The sequence below is a fragment of the Schistocerca americana genome, chromosome X, assembly GCF_021461395.2.
Source record: "Schistocerca americana isolate TAMUIC-IGC-003095 chromosome X, iqSchAmer2.1, whole genome shotgun sequence".
NCBI classification, from domain to species: domain Eukaryota; kingdom Metazoa; phylum Arthropoda; class Insecta; order Orthoptera; family Acrididae; genus Schistocerca; species Schistocerca americana.
In genome coordinates, this window is record NC_060130.1 from 804,254,171 (window position 1) to 804,276,140 (window position 21,970).

Here is a 21,970-nt window from a genome sequence, read left to right on the forward strand (position 1 = left end):
CTAAGTCATAAGATCTGTAAAAAGTAGAGTGTTCTAAGTCATAAATTTGGACTAATTACTTTGTAAACGTTATTAGTTTAAATTCGTATTCATTCTTATGTAATTACAGAATATTGTTCATATTACTTCTTTGCCGTCAGTACGTCGCACATGCTCAGTTTTACAACCAGGCTTTCATTTAGCCTTCACTTTGAGAAGTGTAGATACGTTGCGCTTAATCGATTTGTTTCGCCTTCAGCTTATGCTTTGTAATTTCCCTGGCATTTCGGTTTTTGGACTAAACACTACACAACAAGCCGAAAGCGGAATGCATTTATATATCGTCCAGTGTATATCTTTGGGTGCTGGTCACAGATAATGCATATTGAGCGTTTCTCTGTTTGTGTCTTTTAACTTGTGATCTTTGCCTTAGAGATGTCGCTATGCTTAGTGTGGGAGACGGTTTGACAGGTGAAACGTTAGCAGCGGCAACTTGGTTTGGTTATCAAGGCAACTTAACGTGGAGAAGCTGCGGAGGAGCGTTTGATGTGTCAAAAATTTCATTAACAAGGTTTAATTAGCAAAATTAGTTGATGAGAATGTGAACTGTGAGTGATATGTGCTAGAATGAAAGCTGCTACTCGTTTTTATATTTTGAGAAACCGATTCTCTTGATAGTATAGTTCTAACTTCGGATTTTCGGTATGTATTACTTTAAGACGGGCTTTGTGAACTGTAACAGGACAGTAAGGAAGATCAGAAGACACTCTGAACAGTAGTATTGCTCTGTATTTCTACAGAGGAAACCCAGCAAGTCTGAAATAACTGCTGCAGTTAGTGCCTCTGCAGGTTTATTGACAAATTTATGTGCAGTTTTTTAAGCTACGAATCTTTCGTACCTGTAGCACATTATCGGGAATTAGGGCTTGTAACCTCCTGCTTGTTTTATATTTTTTATATTCGTGTCGGGTGAAAAAGAATGCGTTGCTTGTAATAAAAGATTGTGCCTGTTAGTACAAAATGTGTTGTTTGTTTTGAAAATTAGTGCAGCTTGTGTAGAGACGATGGCATTTATGATGAAGAAAAAGAAATACTACAAGTTTCAAGTAGAAATTTGCCTCGAAGAACTGACAGCGGTACCCTTCGTCAGTGCTGTTTTGTTTGCTAAAGTGCGGCTCCTGGATGGTGGCAGCTTTACGGAAACCTCCAGTCGGTAAGATCATTGTTATACCATTTATAGTGGTTTGCTTCTGCTGTGTTATGTTCATCCTTGATGTCCGAATTATTTCCTGCGTGTACGATTCACGCCGTCAATTAATGGACAGTTGACGTAAATCTCATTACGTGCCGGTATTCAGATAATTAATTGCAATTAACTTTAAAATAGGCAGTAAAAGTTTGGTTTCATCCCACTGAAAAGATGCATTGTTTTGGACTTCTGAAGAATCAACACCCCCAATAAACATTTGTTTGGTATACCCATATTCTGTGTTGTAGCTGGCATAGCAACTGTAACACTCAAGTACCAACATAATTTGTTTTAATTTCGCATTAGCGGCTGCCTAGAAATACGAGACAGCAATAGTGAAAAACATGAATCATGCCTTACTCTTCACTGAGAGTTGCATGGGATCTAGCTTTGTAGTACAAAATTACTGCATGCAATTTTCATGTGTGTGCTCAGATGTTTCTTGATAAGTTTTTGAGCACTGTTAGACTAGAATGTGGCACTTCCAACGCCCCTTACTTTGTGTCAACCATTTTTCACTAAGGCATCAGTACTAGACTGTAATCAGATATTTATCGTCAGTCTGACATGTTCAGATGACAGTCTCTGTAGCTGTCACTATGTTCTTGCTACTTTACTTGTCTTCTGTGCGATGATTGTAAACATCATTCTGTGTACCTCAAACAGGCGAATACTGCCGGCCGCTGCGGTCGAGCGGTTCTAGGCGCTTCAGTCCGGAACCACGCGGCTGCTACGGTCGCAGGTTCGAATCCTGCCTCCTGCTAGGATGTGTGTGATGTTCTTAGGTTAGTTAGGTTTAAGTAGTTCGAAGTCTAGGGGACTGATGAGCTCAGATGTTAATTACCATAGTGCTTAGAGCCATTTGAACCAGGCGAATAACTTTGTGTGTGTGTGTGTGTGTGTGTGTGTGTGTGTGTGTGTGTGTGTGTGTATGGGGGGGGGGGCACTTTTGCATGGCTATCCTGTACTTGCTGTAAGGCCCATCATGGGATAAATTATGATCAGAGCCATAAACTGAATCACTTGTAGACAACTTACAAAAATATGAAATTGGAAACGCATTATTCGATTTTTTTGTAGTTTCCGATAACGGAAAAACTGAATGTGGTGGTAAGACATTCGTCGCCGTCGCGATTCACTTATAGCTAGGCGATAAGTTACAAATTGATTTCATGATGTCTCAGACATGCGTTCACTTTCGTATCAGTAGCCCGCAGACAATATCTATAACTTTTTTTTTTCTCCTGCAGTATTTCGTTATTTAGAGTATTGTTACAAATAGGTTATTAGAGAAAGGACCTGTTTATTTGAATAGGTATTGACTACTCGTATTATTAGTGTAACTTGCCGGGTGTGACTGGAAAAATAGTATGCTTTGAAGACTTCTACCTTTTTAGGGCATGTATGTTCTAGAGCTATCTCATATGAACATGAAGAATTAAGGCACTGGGTTCGATGTCAAGTGCCTACCCTGGCTTCCCCAGTCCTATGGCTTGGGACTGGAAGCTTGAACATAGCTTCGTGATCGCTCGTGCGATTGGTGTTTCAGATTGATGGGATAGAACACCTTACCCAATCTGCAGGTTAAATCTCGACCACCACCAAATGCTTCGCATCTCTGTGAGTTCACTTTATTAACGAAGTATGGCTAAGCTATTGGTTTGTTCGACCAAAATGTTCGTCGAGTTGCCATAAACTGGGCAGTCTTTTAGTATCCGTAGTAGATTTCTAACTTTACTGCTTCGTTCTGACTTTTCAAATGTCCTTTTATACTTGATAAGATGCAGTATTCTGAAGTAGTAGCGAAGCTCAGATCCCTGGCTGGCCGTCAAGATATTGGTTTGCCATGGTTTCCGTAAACCATGTGAGACGAATGACAAATAGTTCATTTTCCTAGTCTTTCTGCTAGGTATGTTAGCGAACGCCAGGACCCACGACTGCCTTCCCCAATCAGAACTAGTACTTAATTCTCTAATAACCTGGTCTTCGTATCTTTCCTACTAGGTTTGAGCATCAAATGGCTTCGCTAGGCATGATCCTATTGGAAGCTATATTCGTATGCCTGCCTTGCGAACTTTCGATCGGCTTCTCCAGCCAGTTATGAGGAGAACCGACAGCTTGATGTCGATTCCGAACCGTGGTTCAAGCTGGCGGTAATGACATTCGCGAAACGTCCCGGATAGAACTCATTGTAAGCACCAGATAAAAAAAAAGTGTAAACCAGGGAGGAGTCAGTCTTAGAACCTAAGAGTTTCTTTAACACCCATCGCCAAACCACACTCTACGAACTCCGACTGATTCTTCTGTTCGATCTTTTAAGATATGTGCCTTACGATTTTATGTATTTTCGTTGACCTGAGCTAATTCCTTCCCCTAGTTGTCAAGTCAGATTTTCTCAACATTACCGACGTAATGCAAAGGTACGTTCCAGTAGTATGTTAGGATAGCGAGAACAATATTAACAACTTCGGTAACAAGTATTTCAAAACTGCAATTTGTTGACGACTTTGGTGCGCTCAAATTAGAAGTCACCACCACCACCATAAGTCATTATCCCACCAAACAGCAGCAGAGAATAACAATGTAGGGTCGTCGACATGCTTCAGTTCACAAAATCGTGTTTAGGATAAGACAGTCGCGAAAATTAATATCTTTAATGTAAGATGATTTTATGAATTTTTTTTGCTTTAAGTACCAGCATATACATAGAGATGGCAAAATTCATGGGATACCTCATATCTTGTCGGACCCCCTTTTGCCCAGTTTAGTGCAGCAGCTCTATGTAGCATGATTCAAGTCGTTGGAAGCCTCTGCAGAAATATTGAAGCATGCTGCTTCTCTTGCCGTCCATAATTGCGAAAGTGTTGCCGGTGCAGTATTTTGTACACTAACTAACCTCTCGATTATGTCCCATAAATGTTCGATGGGGTTCATGTCGGGCGATCGTGGTGGTCAAGTCATTCGTTCGAATTGTGCAGAATGTTCTTCAAACCAGTCGCCAACAACTGTGGCCCAGTGACATGGCACATTCCCATTCATAAATATTCAATCATTTTTCGGGAACACGAAATCCGTTAATGGCTGCAAATGGTCTCCAAGTAGCCGAACATAACCGAGGACTCAGTCCATTTCATGCAAACACACTCCAAACAATTATGGAACGATCACCAGCTTCCATAGTGCGGTGTGCACCGCACTCTGACCCTACCATCAGCTCTTAGAAACTGAAATCGGGACTCATCTGTCCAGGCCACGGTTTTCCCGTCGTGTAGGCTCGAAACGATATGGTCATGAGCCCAGGAGAGGTGCTGCAGTCGATGTCACGCTGTTTGCAAAGACATTAAAGTCGTTCGTCTGCTGCCATAGCTCCTTAACGCCAAAAATTACAGCACTGTCCTAACGGATGAATTCGTCGTACGTTCCACATAGATTTCTGTAGTTGTTTCACGCAATATTGCTTGTCTGTCAGCACTGACAACTCTAAGCAAACGTCGCTGCTGTCGATCATTAAGTGGAGGCCGTCGGCCGCTGTGTTCTCCGTGGTAAGAGGGAATGCCTGAAACTCTGTATTCTCGGCACACTCTTGGCACGGTGAATCTCTGAATATTGAATTTAACTATCTCCGAAATGCAATGTCCCATGTGTCTAGCTCCAACTACCATTCTCGTCGTGCGGTCATAATCACGTCGGAAACCTTTTCACATGATGCACCTGAGTACCAATGACAGCTCCGCCAATGCAATGTCTTTTATACCTTGTGTAAGCGATACTACCACCATCTGTATATGTGTAGATCGCTACCCCACGACTTTAACACCTCAGTGTAACGCAATAATGAGTACCATTCAGTTTCTAAATACAGCGTGTAGTAAAAACGAATACGAATGGATTGAATGAGGTGGCACGTGGCGACTACAAAGTTTTAAAGATTTAGTTAAAAGCGTTCAGTTCAGCGGAATCTGACTTGTTCATACGGACTGAAATAATAAAACGATAGTTTGCTTTCGATGATGGACTGCCCTCTCATCACTACCACAAGAGAATAGGCCATAGCAGTGTGAGGCCGTTGGGCCTGTGCTTGGAGTATAGTAAAGGAATGGAATACTCTACTAACCCTATTCGTAGGGAGCTGGCTGCTTCAGTGGAATCTGGAGTACGGAGTTTTTACTCATCAGAATTCTCATAAACTTCAAGAAGTTAATGTCCCGTGATTCCGCTGAACCTGTGTTTCAGCTAAACCTGTGTTTCAGCTAGTTATAGCATTACGTGGCTGATCTCAGTGAAACTATGATTTTAGAAATTGCTGTAGAAAATGTCGCTTACAGTCTCCCTCTCCCCTTGCCCCCCTCCCCATCCGACACATTTCTGAAGATACCCATGGTTATGACGGCCTGTTACCTACATAAGAGACAAAAGAAAGTTTCGTAGTTCGAATCCCCTGATATAAGTGCAATTTGAACGGGAGTGTTGAAAGAAATCTGCTGTGGAGTATTCACAGAAACTACTCCTAAATTCGCCAGAATGTGTAAGGGAAACTAGCCCAAAGATTAGACGGAAAAGGATTTGAACCGCCAGTCGTCCTTTGTCCGTGTGTAGTGTCTTTATAACTGCACCATCACGAACCGTTATCCATAGAAGAGCAATCATCGTAGTTTGACCGTCTTCCCCTTTAGAAAATCGTATTTGCTCAGGAACGTTGAGAACAATGATTCACAACGCTTTTTTTTTTTTACGTAACGCAGGCCTATGATTAAGTTTCCCAGAACACTTCTCTACTGTACCACTGACATGTAGACATTGCCTGGTTTTGAAAAATATGCTTAGAGCTAGTGCTGAGATTGATTCCTGCTGATACCGTGTTAGATGAGATAGAGATGCTATGTTTCCCGACATGGACAGTCGACATATTGAAGATCATAATTATTATAGTCTGAAGTTATAGTCAATCATTTAACCAAATATTTAGTGAACAGTGCTTAATCCCTAGATATTTCGATTCAGCAATATTGCTAACTGTTCGTGCACATAGTGAGACGTAGTGCCTCAAAGAAAGCGTTAAGTTGATTGTTACAGTTGTGCTTAATGCCCCGTCTGGTCATTAACGTGAAGTCTTAGCTCAGCCTAACGAAGATTTATGTATATGGTGTTCAAGGAAGTGTCCCGAATTCGTAGGCGGTGATCTGGGATTGCTAATTTGCGGTTTGAACTAAACATAAACGCAAACTAAATATTACAACCTGCAGTGCTGTTGTCGTTGCCATGAAAGGGATTTTTAAGGATTGTTTTGATTTGGGAATTCGGGAAAGTGAGCGCCATACACAGTGAATGGCCTATTTGTTAACTGTGAGGTCAAGGTATTCCGTTGGAATTCGCATGTAGCGCCCATACAAGTGTTTGATATCATCTTTATCGAGTCCTTTTTTGTTCTTTTAATTATACGCTACTGGATTATTGGTGCTCTGTATGCACCTTTTCTATAGTAGTCATACAATAATGTAACCATTGTATCAGAAGCAAACATACTAAACGTGGTTATACAATCACAAACAAAAATAAACATTACAATTATTAAACAGTTACAGACCAAAATTTGATGAAGTGAGCTAGTCATTTATGCTGCTAGAGACTGAGCGACGGCGACACTGCAAGAAATGGACTGAGATCGGACTAGCCCCATATTCACAGAACTCACTTGGCCCTGAAATCCGTATCTGGTCATTAGTTTTGCTCCTTATGAACTAGAACATCGTCGATTGAGCGACTTCCAGGTTGTTCATTCTTCTCTGTTGCGCAAAGAGTAGGAATATCTGTGGAGTGAATCTAGCTTACTCCACACGTCGCTTCTCAAACATCGTGTCACTTACTCGTAATGCTGGTTTTACACTAAGACCGAAACTATAATACCACACTCATTTGTGTTTTTTCTACACATTTATTTATTAGTAGCAGCACTGGTGAATAATTGTTGCTCCAAATTGAAGCACGTGAAAGTAGAAATAATTACTTTTCATAGGTAAGCATCTGTCACGTGAGCTGGGAGACAAAAAATCCTGTTCTTTGCATCTGAATGCACACTTTGACATTCGTACAATATGGTGTAACCATGAGGGAGTTCTTCAGTTGACGTTCCTCTTTCCAGATGCCAGATCCTAGCACGACTCATTTGCAGTCTCTTTTTGCTGTGGCGGCGCTTTGATTTCCTCAGTTGTGTTAAGGAAACACTCTCGACTTTAGTCGTGAACGTTGTTGCTGGTGACTGAACAGGGGATGAACTGGTGCTGTCGCTTTGCTCTTCTGTTTTCTGTCTGCTACTTCCCGTCGAACGTCAGGAGGAGCGATTCCAGCGAAACACTGTTTCGACAGAGTAGGGGACCGTAGATAGCTTTTGATGGTGCAACATGTCTAGTTGATAGCCATACCCGTTGTTTTGATACGATCAGGTCTGTACCGTACAGGGCATTTACATTTAGCTGTAGAGTTACAGAGTTAGTGCTGAAGTCCTAACAATGTCTGTTCGTGTTCCCCAGGTTGTTCCTGTAAATATGCACACATTATTTCTGGCAGCCATTTGCAACTCAGTTTTTAGCCAATGATAGATACGAGGCAAGATGTGGTCCAGAATGACATCTGGGTGTTTCGGAATTGCACAATGTTCTGGTGTTCTATCTTCTTTTTTCTCCTTTTTGTCTCACTGTTCCTTGGACGAACAACACATGATTCTCTGTTGGTCCATCATGGACATGGGACATCGGCTGGTTAAGTAACTGTCAGTGCCAGTGAAATTTACCAGCAGCCGTGTATCTTAAGACGTTATTTTATTGTATTCTGAAGGCTACCAGTTTGAGCATTTCACTATGCCATCTTTAGGCCTTATATGCATCTCTCCAAATAAACGAAAGTGTGATATAGAGCCATAAATCTCTGGATGTCGTGGATTCAGTCGTTACAGCCGTGCTTCATTCGAAGACTTGACAGCAACCATTGCTATCAAATCTTCGAATGAAGCGCTAGTGTAACGACTGAATTCACGACGTCCAGAGATCTATGGTTCTGTATGACATTTTCGTGTATTTGAAGAGATTCATATGGGGCCTGGAGATGACATAGTGAAATGTGAAACTGATAACCTTCAAAATAAAATAATATCTTAAGATACACGGCTGTTGGTGAATTTCATTGACTTTGACATTGACAGTTACACATGATTGTGTTTTAAGTGGGTTCGGTGTGGGTGGTTCTTTCCACAGTATGTACAGATGGAGCCCAGGGTTATCAACAGTTTGTCTACTGCCTCAAATTTCTTGTCTCGTGCAGTCATAACATGATAATTAGCACAGATGAAGCGTTGAGTCGCGTCACGTCATGGAGAGGTCGACGTTTTGTGTTATGCTGAACAAAGCTGGCGCTAATACACTCTCTTCAAGCAAGCCACATTTCTTTTTCCTCCATTTGCTTCTCTGGCCTCGGAATTCCGTCGCGATGATTCGGTCCTGAAGGAGATTTGATAGTGTAGATTAAGAAATGGAAATACGTATCACGCCGTAGGATCTACACGGTTCTTATATTATCTTTGCCACATGTCGTTTTAAAATTGCAGTAAATTAATAATCTAAGAAAGAACATCAGCATGCTAGTTCCAGCGGGCTAGTGGTGAAAGGAATGGGGGTTACTCCAGAGAAAATCAGGCAGTAAATGTGAAGACGTTTTATTCAGAACGGACTCAAAAAAGCACATTTAAAGGTAATGTAAATACTCTGTGAGAACGTAAAATGAAACCTCACCTCTAGGAATATAAAAAAAGAGCGTAACACATTTGAAGAGCGTCATAAGTACGTGGACATTTAGAATAAAGTCAAAATGAAGAAGGGGAAAGAGAAAAACGTCTGCTTACTACAGCAGACGATATGTTTATAGTTACTGTCATAACAAACTCTAAAGCCATCACAACTCTTAGTTTCGTCTGCGCCCTGTTTCACATTTTCTCTCAAATTCTCATATATTCCACTGGTATTGCGTGTGCCGTCAGTAAATACAATGTTTCTGATGGAACAGACCGCAGTATTACAGCGGGCCGTAAGGCTTATCACATCCATAACTATGGTGTCCAAATCATAGTAAACTCAACAGCGTTTGACCTGGCCACTCTTTCTGCGGACGGGTCATTTTCATGTGAATAACATTACTGAAGAACAGCTCGCGCAGTTTGATACGACAGTAAATTCGAGTCTTTTGGAAAAATTTCATGGTGCACCTTCTTGAACAGTTCCAGTTTGCAGCATCTGTCCGTGGGTCATTTACCTTAACATTCTTTCCCACCAGCCTCACAAGCTCGTTCTAAATACATGAGATAATCTACAGTGAGACAATTCTACAGGTCATAAATCTTTAGGAATCGTTCCATAATGCCTAGATTTTCTAGGCTGTTCCGGGAGACCTGCTCTGATGGCCTAAATGGTCAAGGTGACTACTAACGAATTCCAGGAGATTCGGTTTCAGTTCCTGGTCTAGGAAAGATTTTAATTTGTCACATGTTCATGATTTCTCGTTTTTTTTTTTTTTTTTTCGGTTGATATACAATGATTACCTAACAAATGGGCATATCAGAAAGTATTATTCTGTTTACAGCGCCATCTGAGTGATCCACGCAATTCATTCATCTTCAATGTTACTGTCTGGTAGTTACGTTGAAGCATCTGTATTAACTCAGAGGCTTCATACACCTGGATGTCATGTTTCATAGACACCGCGGATTTTTCACTGTTGCATCGTCGAACCATTTACCGGATGCACTAACACCATTAGATATTCGTTGATGTACACAGAACTCGTCGCAATAGACGTAACTGGGTTTATGAGTAACCTTATGCCAAACAAATACACTGCCCATTGACATTGTGACTACCTGTCTGTCAGAAGTGTGTATAACCAACTTCTGCAGAGCTGACCGCTACGAGACGTGCAGGAAGTGTGTCAGTGAGGTTCCGGAGGGTACTGTCAGGGATGTGGAGCCATGCCGACTCCAGTGCCGTGTCTAGCTGCACTGCGTGAACAGCCCGATGGATGTGGTCCACACAGATTCTGGGGCGTTTCGTGGCCAGGGGAGTACGGTAAACTCATCCTGATGCTCTTCCAACCACGCACGTACACTGCGAGCTGTGTGACACGTTGCATTGTAGTGCTGGTAGATGCCATTGTGCCGAAGAAAAACAAGCAGCATGTGACGGTGGGCGTGGTCCCCAAGGGTAGATGCATACTTGTGTTGATCCATTGTGCCTTCCAGAATGATGAGATCAGCCAGGGAATGCCCTCTGGCCTGGACCCTTCCGACGATTGTTGCAGGATGTTTGCTGTCAGACCTTCCACGCCATACACGCCACCGGCCCTCTGTCCGATAGAGCATAAAACGTGTTCATCTGAAAGGTCGCTTGTTGTTACTCAGTGGACGCCCAGTTGCGGTAGTGGCGTGCAAACTCCAGGCTTTATCGCCGATGAACAGCAGTCAGCATTGGTGCATGAACCAGGCGCCTGCTGCTGAGGGCCTTCGCTGAAGCGTCGTTGAGGAGTCACTGTTGGTAGTCCCTTGGTTCATTTGGGCACTCAGTTGCTCAACAGTTGCACGTATGTTCGTCCGTACACATCTCCGCAGCCGTCGTTCACCCCTGTCACCTATGGTCCGTAGTGCACCACGGTTGCAGAGGCGCCTGTTTCGGATAGCGCCATTTTGCCATGCACGGTGTGCTTTAACCACAGCGGCACCCACACAGTTTAGAAACTTAGCCGTATCGCTAATGCTTCCACCCGTGGCCCGAAAACCAATGGTCATGCCAGAGAAATCGCTCCGTTTTCACATCACGAAACGAGTGTACTGTTTTCCCTACCCCCGCCAACACGCTTTATATATACTCCTCTGCTAGTACTGTCACTTGCCATAAGTGAATGGTTATTGCACGCTGACGTCAGTCATAGGCGATGGTCACATTAATGTGAATGGACTGGATACTAGACTCATGATCATAAATTAAGGATAATGCTGATACAACGCTCTGGTGGACGGTTTGCGGGTTTAAATCACCTCGGGGTAGGACCATGGCCGGCCGAAGTGGCCGTGAGGTTCTAGGCGTTGCAGTCTGGAACTGCGAGACCGCTACGGTCGCAGGTTCGAATCCTACCTCGGGCATGGATGTGTGTGATGTCCTTAGGTTAGTTTGGTTTAACTAGTTCTAAGTTCTAGGGGACTAATGACCTCAGAAGTTGAGTCCCATAGTGCTCAGAGCCATTTGAACCATTTTTGGTAGGACCATGGGGTGCATTTGACCTGCGGTCGTTGCACGGTTGCGCTGGTAGCAGTCCACATACGCAGGGGTTCATTGGTGCATGTCAGTGTACGATGCAGCGAGTAAGTGTGCAGACGTTTTCAGACGTGCTAATGGTGACTGTGTGTTGAAAATGGCTCAAAGAACACACAATGATGACATTGTGAGGGGTAGAATACTAGGGCGACTGGAGGCTGGTCAAACACAGCAGGTCGTAGCACGGGCCCTACGTGTGCCACAAAGTGTGATCTCAAGATTATGACAACGATTCCAGCAGACAGGAAACGTGTCCAGGCGCTACAGTACGGGACGTCCACAGTGTAGAACACCACAAGAAGACCGATATCTCACCATCAGTGCCCGCAAAAGGCCACGGAGTACTGCAGGTAGCCTTGCTGACGACCTTACCTCTCCCTACACACAGTCTGCAGACTACTGAACAGACATGGTTTATTCGCCCGGAGACCTGCAAGGTGCATTCTACTGAGCCCTGGTCACAGGAGAGTCCGTAAAGCCTGGTGTCAAGAACACAGTACATGGTCATTGGAACAGTGTCCCAGGTTACGTTCACGGACGATTCCAGGTATAGTCTGAACAGTGAGTCTCGCCGGGTTTTCATCTGGCGTGAACCAGGAACCAGACACCAACTCCTTAATGTCCATGAAAGGGACCTGTATGGAGGCTGTGGTTTGATGGTGTGGGGTGGGATTATGATTGGTGCAAATATACCCCTGCATGTCTTTGACAGAGGAACTGTAACAGGTCAGGTGTATCGGGACGTTATTTTGCACCAGTATGTCCGCCTTTTCAGGGGTGCAGTGGGTCCCACCTTCCTCCTGATGGATGATAAATCACGGACCCACCGAGCTGCCATTGTGGAGGAATAGCTTGAAACAGAACATATCAGGCGAATGGAGTGACTTGCCTGCTCTCCAGACCTAAACCCCATCGAGCACGTCTGGGATGCTCTCGGTCGACGTATCGCTACACGTCTTCAAACCTCTGGGACACCTCAGAAGCTCCGACAGGCCCAGGTGCAAGAATGGTAGGCTATACCCCAGCAGCTGCTCGACCACATGATCCAGAGTATGCCAACCCGTTGTGCGGCCTGTGTACGTGTGCATTTTGGTCGTATGCCATATTGATGTCCCGGTACATGCGCAGGGAACAGTGGCGTTTTGTAGCAGATGTGATTCGGGACGGTTTTCTCAACTTATCACCAATACTGTGAACTTACAGATCTGTGTCGTGTGTGTTCCCTATGTGCCTATTCTATTAACGCCAGTACTGTGTAATGCCACGTTGTGTGGCACCACATTCTGCAATTATCCTTAATTTATGAGTATGAGTGTAGTATGGGATTTGAGGCACAATTTTTCTGTTTGATATTGAATAAGCCAACTTAAATTTGATTTAAATTATTGTGAAACCTTTAACAGTGAACGCGTGTTTGACTGCCGCTTTTAGTGAAGCTCGGGGCGTTGATGTTGAACTCCATCATCTGCATAACTATGTTCAAGCTGATTTTCAGTGATGAGAGTAAGTCGTTGGCGGTGCAGTTAGCGAAGAATATGATTTACTTATTTTTCGAATGCAGTCGGATTCGAACTAAAATGTCCCTGCTATCACACAGCACCTTTCTTTTGATGTTCTCGTATTTACTGTGACAGAGTATGAGCCTTGTTAGTGAGTTACTGCGACTTAGCCAATAGTACCAAGTGAGCATCTTGTACATTAATCACTTCCAGTTGCAACAATTGTAAAATTGTTTGACGACCGCAGTGCCTTTCAACCCCCCCCCCCCCCCCCACTTCCCTAAAGAAAAGGGAAGAAATACGTAATTTCCTGTGCTTCTCTTCACTAGAGAGAACCTTTCTGGATGTGGCTGAGAAAATAGTTTCTTCTAGTTCTTCCTAACGTAGGTGCTACGTCAGAGATGACCATAAATACGTCTGGCTAGTGACTGTATTAAAGTTACACGACAGCACCCATCTCATTTGGACTGAGCGGTGATTTGTATATGGTTTTTACAATAGTTATTAGTGAATAAAAATGCGGTATTAATCGTTTGTTGCTGGATTCGCCTCAGATGATGTGAAGAAAAGCAGGTGACGGTTGGCCAGCACTCGTAACGCACCTGCGACTTCATCGCCACGGTGAGCGTCGTTTGCTTTGCCGTTATTCTGTGGCGTTAGGCCGCGTTGGCATGACTTTTGCTGAATGGGCGCGTGTCCAGTTGCTTTGGCAGCTGACATAGGTGACGGCGGTGAGACCACTCTCCAGTTTCCACACCGCTGGTATGTGTTAGGTGCACAAGGGAAAGCTATCCAATATTTTCACTTCCTGGACAGTGATGAACAGAACGCTGCCCCAAATGTTACCTTTATACAGCTCCCCGGAGGGAAGATTTTTAAATTTTTTTTAAATCAGTGCGTCAGTAATGTATTCTCTTTACATTGCGTCGGTAACATATTCTCTTTACATGAACGTAATGATATTGCAGTGCGTTCAGCTCTGTTTCGTGATAGTATTGTAATTTGTTACTTGGATAGGCGACAGCCCCTGAAACTTCTTTTTAAGTACCAAAACCAGTAGAAGTTACATAAAGGAATCATTTTTAATCAAAGCTATAACTGACAAACACTGAACTAATGATGGGAATTCAGGTGTCTCGTCACAAATGACACGAGGGCCCTGATCAAATAGTTCAAATGGCTCTGAGCACTATGGGACTTAACTGCTGAGGTCATCAGTCCCCTAGAACTTACAACTACTTAAACCTAACTAACCTAACGACATCACACACACCAGTACCCGAGGCAGGATTCGAACCTGCGACCGTAGCGGTCGCGCGGTTCCGGACTGAAGCGCCTAGAACCGCTCGGCCACACCGGCCGGCGGGGCCTGATCGTTGACAGTTATTTGGCATCGACAAAGCGTATACATTTCAACATGATCACCGCCTGGAGATACGCTGTTGTGCCGCTCAAATCCACTTCATATGAGCGGAAAAATAGACTGCTGAGGTCAACGTTGAAAACGGCTGACGTGTTTAGAAACAGGTGTAATCACTTTCGATGTTTCACCTACAGGGCCTTTGTTACCGAAGCGAAAGTAAAATAGTGTTTAAAAAGGCGTTGGGCTGTTTCCGAACTTTCGTAGTTAATTTCTGTATCTTTACTAAAAGTTTCCTGACGATCTCCTCCTCCTCCTCCTCCTCCTCCTCCTCCTCCTCCTCCTCGTACGCCTGGGGTTATTTGTATTTAGCGCAGAATGTTTCTTTCGCGCTGCTGTTGTAATTGGATGTGTAATTTAAGTTATTGTAAAACAAAATTGCCATTCGCTCAGACATTAGTCTTTTGCGAATTCAAAAGCAGTAATAATCGAAATAAGAAAGCTGAAAAAATTCAGTTTCCTGTTTTTTTCGTATGTTAGATAAAATTTGTATTTATGTAGTCACCAGCAATGGAACAAAACATTTTGTGTGACTGTTGGCACATAGGTGAGGAATATAGGGGAGCAAATGCGTTGAAAAATCGTCTGAATGTATTAGCGCGATTAAGACAGTGAACTTTTACCTGGAAGGAGAGTGTTGGGCGGCAGAAATACCCATTCAGCGATTCTAATAACTTTTCTGTGGTCTCCCTAAATCGCCTAACGTCAAATGCCGCTTTGGTTCCTACTGTAACACTTTGATCGATCCATTCTCTTGTACTTGTGCTACTGAGGGCTCAGGTTGTAATGATGTGGACGAGGCGTTGAACTTAAACTACAAATGATTCCTTGCTTGGTCAAACTAAAATAGTATTTTTGGAAGAAGAAACAGGCGGCTGTCTGAATTCTTTGTGGAAAATCATACAATTTTAGCGAGGCACGCTTATGTGTTTACTTCTACGCTTGTTAAAGTTACGGACCGCAAAGTTTATTCATAATATGGAAGAGATTTGGAACCCTGACGGGAACAAGGGAAGGGACGACTTGTGTTTTCGGTCAGTGACCATACTAACAGGCTAGTTCAGTGTCTCGTCAACAGAATTTTAATTGGAACCGGACTTCATGAATTTTAAACTAAATTAATCTGCGACCAAGACTTGCCACAATTTATTAAGTGCCAGAATGTAAGTTTAACTGCTGGACAATGTAGTGCAAAATAGCATCACAGCACAGATACAGAATGTGTAAGATGTCGGTTCGTCTGCAGAAGCATTGACCTTCCATCATTCGTAGAGAGCTATCCAAAGAAAAAGTCAAGCTATTTTAATTTTTAAGAGATTTTATTGTGTTCGTAAGTTTTATCAAAGTTCTCTACAAGGAGGGGGGTCTAGACTTGGGGTATGGAGTATTTTTAATCTTTTGGAAGACTGATGTAAACTTGTAAGTAGCCATATAAAAATTCCAGTTCCGACTCTGCTAAAAACCTGCATAATACCGGCTTTCAAATCAATTTCTTGAAAGAAAAACAACTGACTGCACTGTTTTTTCCTTTTCCAAATTTTTTTTTTAGCGGGGTGGGAGGGAACCGTCCTCCTCTTGCCCCTGGGTATGGGCGTCCTTGGCTCTGTAGACAGGACCCAATAAAACCTGTATAAATGTATATAAGAAAGCGACTTGATGAAATTTTGCTCGGGAAGAAAACTACTAGCTACAACACATTCCCTCCTTTTAGTTACCGTCTTTCTCTCATCCACTGTATTTCATGTACGCTAATAGTGTTACACTTCACCCTGTGTTTCCTGCGGAAGTTATGTAGCGTCACCGTATTTCTTGAAAAATACGGAAACCTCGTGTATATTCAGTTTATCGTCTGGACTCTGCAATGAAATAGTAAGATTTGAGTGGTGCAGTTCGTTCGCAGTTCTGGCGGCTTTCACACATAACTTGCGTAACTGGAGCACGCGGAACTTTCACAGTAATTTACCGCGTCGTAGAGACTTCATCCGGGGCACGTGTTAATTTCCACGCACGGCTAGGTGCGTAAGTTTGACTGGCCGAATACAGGTGCATGCGAGAGCGGCGTTATCAGATTTCCTGTTAGGAAGCGTGGCTGCCGTGTGTGTGTGTGTGTGTGTGTGTGTGTGTGTGTGTGTGTGTTTCTTTTTTTAGTGTTCGTGTTCGAAAGTTCAGATTTATGAAATCAAAATCTGTTGTTGGGTAACACCCAGTACCGTGTTACTCCACAGTGTGCCTTGTAATATGCTTATCCAAGCACATTACATGTGATTCTTCTACTAGGCGGTCGGAATGTTGCTGCCAAAAGCTATCCCACTTTTCAACGGCGGCCCTCTTAAAGTCATCCAGTGTATGAAGTTTCTGGCGACGACGTACTGCGAGTTTCAATTGGTTCCAAGCGTGTGTTACCGGGTTCATGTCAGCAGATACTGCAGGCTTTTCGATTTGGTTGATCCTGCCTCCTGTAGGAATATGTTAAAATGTGAGCGCGGGCCTACTCGTGCATCATCGCCTTGGAAGATGAGTGTTAAATGTAGGACTGGGCAATAGTTTGGAGGATCAGTCACGATACTGCACAGAACTCAAATTACACTCGATAGCGATGAGAGGCATCCGACATCCGTATGATAGCAGCCCAAAACATGACTTACCGACATCCCCTCTGAACCCGTGGGAATATATGCGCCTAAGATTGGCTTAGATAAGTGGGCGCTTGCACACGACCATAGCCAGACATATGGTGCACTTGTCGGCGAAGAGAATCCGACGCCTCTGATTCAGACTGCATTCCAGGTGTTCCCATGACCACCCTCATCGCACACCATGGTGCAGGGGTGGGGGTTGGTTGTACTGGTGCTCCTAATGGACGCAAAGTGGTCAAATTGGTCGTAGTGAGACTTTTTCGTACTGTCTGTGTCGATACAAACCTCCCAATCGCGTAAAAAAAGCAACGGGTACTTTTATTGCATTCTCTTCACGGTGCGTGCGAACCCTAACTTGAGGGTTGCGGTAGTCAGCTGGTGTTGACCGCAAGCTAATACTAAAAGGAAGATATTCAGTGTTTAGTTTCTCACGATAGCCGGTGAATGTTTGAGTTAGATCGCTGTTGTGTACGCCATTTCGGCAGGCTACGTCCCATGCTGACAACCCTTTTTGCACTAAAGTGACAATACACCCAGGGTCTAAACATGAAATGCCTCTTCGAGTTATGTTGACAGTCTGAACAGTACCCACAAGGTTGATTATCTCGTTCAGGATTTGAGACATAGCCCGCGCTACTGAGCTGCTCCGAGAATGTGGGTTTATTTTTACCTTCGTAACAGGTGGCTGTATGTAACGATTTCCTGCGGTCTAAAGACTGTTTAGATTATCGTTTCCCATCAAAAGAAATACGAACCTTCAAATAATCTACTCAAAAAATTATTTCAGTTTTGTGTAGTATAGCGGTAAAGAGACTCACAGAACTGGGGCTACAGCGTCACGATATTGGTAAAGTATCCTCAACGCCGAGAAACGCCCGGGCATTTTAAGCAAATAGTTCTAGACGCTAGTGCAGGTCGTGGCTTTACGTTGGTGCTAAAGACATTGTTCCCTACTGGGGCAGGAAGGAGACGGTTTCCGAGACAGTATTTCATCTCACAAGGTTTTCTACGCTCTTCTAGGAACTACGGAGACCTTAACTGCCTTATCAGATCTGTTCCAAAATATTCCCTACGGGTATTTAGGTCACGGGGACTTACGTTTATTAATAAATTTTTCTCAGTCTGCAAAGCGTCCAGTATTTATTCTATCCGTTGAAAACTCGCTGTGAGAAGATATTTGAAACTCAATAACAAAGTGCAGCCTACACAATGTGTTCTGATAATCACATCTGTCTGTGAGCCTCTCATGTGAAGTAAAGCATAGTGACGGAAAAACGATGTGACTCGGAAGACAAAACATTCTAATGTGTTAGTTTACCGTATTATTTCGTCGCAGTGAGTATAAAATTTGTGTACGGTAAAGGAAGGAAGATTAAAGTTCAACGTCCAGTCAGCGACGTGGCCATTGTAGACGGCGCACAAGCTCGGTTAGGGGAGGATGGGAACTAAATCGGTGATGATCTTTGAAATAACCATGTCAGCATCCTCCTAAAAATGTTTGGGGAACTCAAGAAAAACTGTCACGAAAAACAGTCTGCATGGCCCGGCAGCTATTTGAACCGCCGTCCTCCCACACGAGTCCAGTGCTGTACCACTGGTCTACCTCGCTCGCCGCCTACCGTACTGTAGATGAAATCAACGCTATTAGAAAGCTCGTAACTCCTTCACGATTTAGTCTGATAACTATAGTTTACAAAAATGGGTTTTTGGATGTTTGATGGATACTAACTTTAAAACATGGCGTATGAAGGTGAATAACTTCAATACTTTGCGGGTATGTCAGTTTATTCTGATACAGTGCAGGTAGAGAACTATACGCTAGCACGAAATGGCTGCAGCTATTAGACATAAACAACTCTAGCGTTGTAAAACATGCACCTGGTAGCTTGCCGCTGGGACACGTTAATACGACCCATAGAACCCAGATTTTTCGCCACTCAGTTTTCACGTGTTTCGTATACTCAAGAATCAGCTAAAACTGCTGTATCTTAGTCCACAAATAAATGCGTAATATTTATGTCTATACTGAGCAGTCCACCTTAGTACGTGTCGTTGAGGGTACTTCTAGTACTACCGTCATTCCCCCTTCATGGTTCCAGTCGCGAAAGGTGAGCTGAGAGCACGGAAGACTGTCCATAAGCCTCCGTATGAGCTCAGATTTCTCAGATTTTTGCGTCTTTATCATTTCGCGAAACCTATATGCAAGCACGTAATATGTAGCTCGATTCTTCTGAGAACGTATGATTTAGCAATATTAACGATAAACATTTCCATGTTGCGAAACCTCTCTCTTATATAGCGACTGCCACTGGAGTCAGATAAACATCTTCGTGACGCTGTCGTGCTTGCTAAACGAACCTATGATGAATCTTGCTAATTTTGTTCTTAGTTACAAATTATACATGGTAAGGGTTTCAAACTGACGATGAATGGTTAGTAAGCTACCTCTTTCATGAGGGGGACAGCATTCCCTTACAAATCCCTCTTAGACGATCAGATTTTCAGACTTAACGTGTTTGTCAAATATTTACCAGCGTGCTCCTTTGTGTTACGTGTTTGAAGGAAATTTTGATAAACGGCATTGAAGGTTATGCATACGTCTTTGAAACAGTATCTCATTGCTTGCCGGACTGATGTCTACAGCTTTGAGATATCTGGCAGCTATAGGAGATTTCCAAGATTTAAAGTATGTATCCTGCATTACACCTCGTACATTGCCCTTCAGTGTGAAAATATTTCGCAACACGTTACCCACACCGTGACAGGTGCTTCAAGAGCGAGGTTAAATTTGACGAACTTGGTTGGTACGTTTGCGTGCTTGTTTGACAGACCAGTGGATAGCAAACAGCGAGTTTGACAAACAAGTTTGATCGTTTACAGGGGTCTTAAGATCCTTCCGGTGAATCTGTCTGTAGTAGAGTTGGCAAAGAAACATGAAGTTGCGGATTCGGCGCGGTTACTTCAAGCGTCTACCTCAGTCACGTAACGCTATTTTGTATAAGTTCTGTAGCAACGTCACAACGTTGCCGGGGCACTATAGACTACAGTTGTTTTCGCCTGCACTCGTTTGCGCTGCTTCACAGTTGAAAGCTAGCAACAACGCTGCCAACTTTCAGGGATCTTGTTTCGCCGACTCCACTATGTTAGCTGCCCTTCCTAGAACTAGATTTATGTGGCTGTTCCTAATCAGATAGCTCCGGATGAATACTCCAGTGTGTTACGTGGTTATTGTTTTCAGTGAATGATCGCCAATTGCATAATCGAACAACAGTGGGTATTCCCGCCAGTTTATGTTGAATATGGTCAATTTTCAATGTTGAAGGCTAACTGCCAATCCCTGCACCACGCATCGATCTGCAGGCCATCCTGCATTTCATAAGAAACCATCTCACAAAACTTCAGGTGTTATCCACCAGGTCATCCACATACACTGTGAAAAATTCCTTGGAGTACGCCCTATTCAGTTCGGTATGCAAGATACACGACACAGCTGAAATACCTGCAGACTTCGAGAATAATATAATAATTCCATTTACAAAGAAGGCAGCTTCTGACTAGTGTGAATATTACCGAATTATCAGATTAATGAGCCACGCTTGCAAATATTAACGCAAATTATTTTCAAAAGAACGGAAAATTTCGTAGAAGCCTACGTAGGGGATGGTCAGTTTGGATACTGGAGAAATGTAGGAACACGCGAGGCAACACTGACTCCACGACTTACCTTAGAAGAGAGGTTAAGAAAAGGCAAGCCTAAGGTTGTAGCATTTGTAGACTTAGAGTGGAATCCACTCCTTGAAGTTCTGAAGGTAGAAAGGGTAAAATGCAGGGAGCGAAAGGTTGTCTTAAAAGGTCTACAGAAACAAGATTGCAGTTGTAAGAGTTGAAGGACGTTATAGGGAAACAGTATTTGAGAAGGAAGTGAGGCAAGTTTGTAGTCTCTCTAAAGTTATTCAATTTGTACAATGAACAAGCAGTAAAGAAAACAAAGAAGATAGTGGGATAGGGAACTAAAGTTCAAGAAGAAACAAAAACTTTGAGGTTTGCCAATAACATTGTAATTCTGTCAGAAATAGCAAACTATTTCGAAGAGGAGTTGGTATGGGTTGGATAATGTCTTGAAAATATACTGGTGTGCAAAACTTAAAGAATGAAAGTAACTTTAGCATAATGTTACTGCCAAGTAACATATCTCGATGAAGCTTGGACCCTACATAGAGAGAAGTGCTACTATAGTACAGAAGGTAATTGAAAGAAGTACGCAATGAGGCGAACGGAAATAACACTTCTATTCAAAGATAATGATTACACTGAAGACACTGCGATTTCTTATGGTGCCTGGACATTACAAAAGGCAGCACATTTTTGTAATAGGGCGTGTGACCATCACAGACAGCAGTGCGTGCGGTGCGACGTGCTCCCATGCTGGCCACAAGCCAGCTAAGGAGTTGTTCTGCGTTCCATTGCGCCACTAACGCCGTTCCCTATTTGACGGTCGTTGGTGCCTATGGAAGTGCTGCAATAGGTCCCGCAGTGCTCGATGTGATTTAAAGTCAGGGAAACAGGTAGGCTACTGCATTCGCTGAATACCGTCCCGTTCCACGTGCTCCTCTACCTGCGCTGTTAGATGCGGTCGTGCACTGTAAGCTACAAAAATGAATTCGGGGCTGGCTGCCCCTCCCCTGAAAAAAGACGTACGTGCGGGAGGAGTGCAGTGTCATAATAACGTTGACCGGTGAGTGTACCCTTTTCAAGTATTTTGAGGGCAATATGACCATGCAACATTATGCTTCCCCACACCATAACACTTGGACCACCAAAACGATCATGTCCAACAA

At 43.4% G+C, this 21,970-nt stretch overlaps 1 protein-coding gene across 4 annotated transcripts in view; it reads left to right on the forward strand.

The window, feature by feature from the left end:
- The first annotated feature begins 407 nt into the window (after window positions 1-407).
- The window catches only part of LOC124556685 (protein FAM102A), a 460,608-nt gene continuing 439,045 nt past the window's right edge, over window positions 408-21,970 (forward strand). For all 4 annotated transcript variants that reach the window (XR_006968659.1, XM_047130653.1, XM_047130654.1 and 1 more), the window contains exon 1: window positions 408-1,192. Coding sequence is in view for 3 of the 4 variants with exons in the window: in XM_047130653.1 (XP_046986609.1) it covers window positions 1,044-1,192 (149 nt within the window). In the remaining variant the exon portion in view is untranslated. The remainder of the gene's footprint in view (window positions 1,193-21,970) is intronic.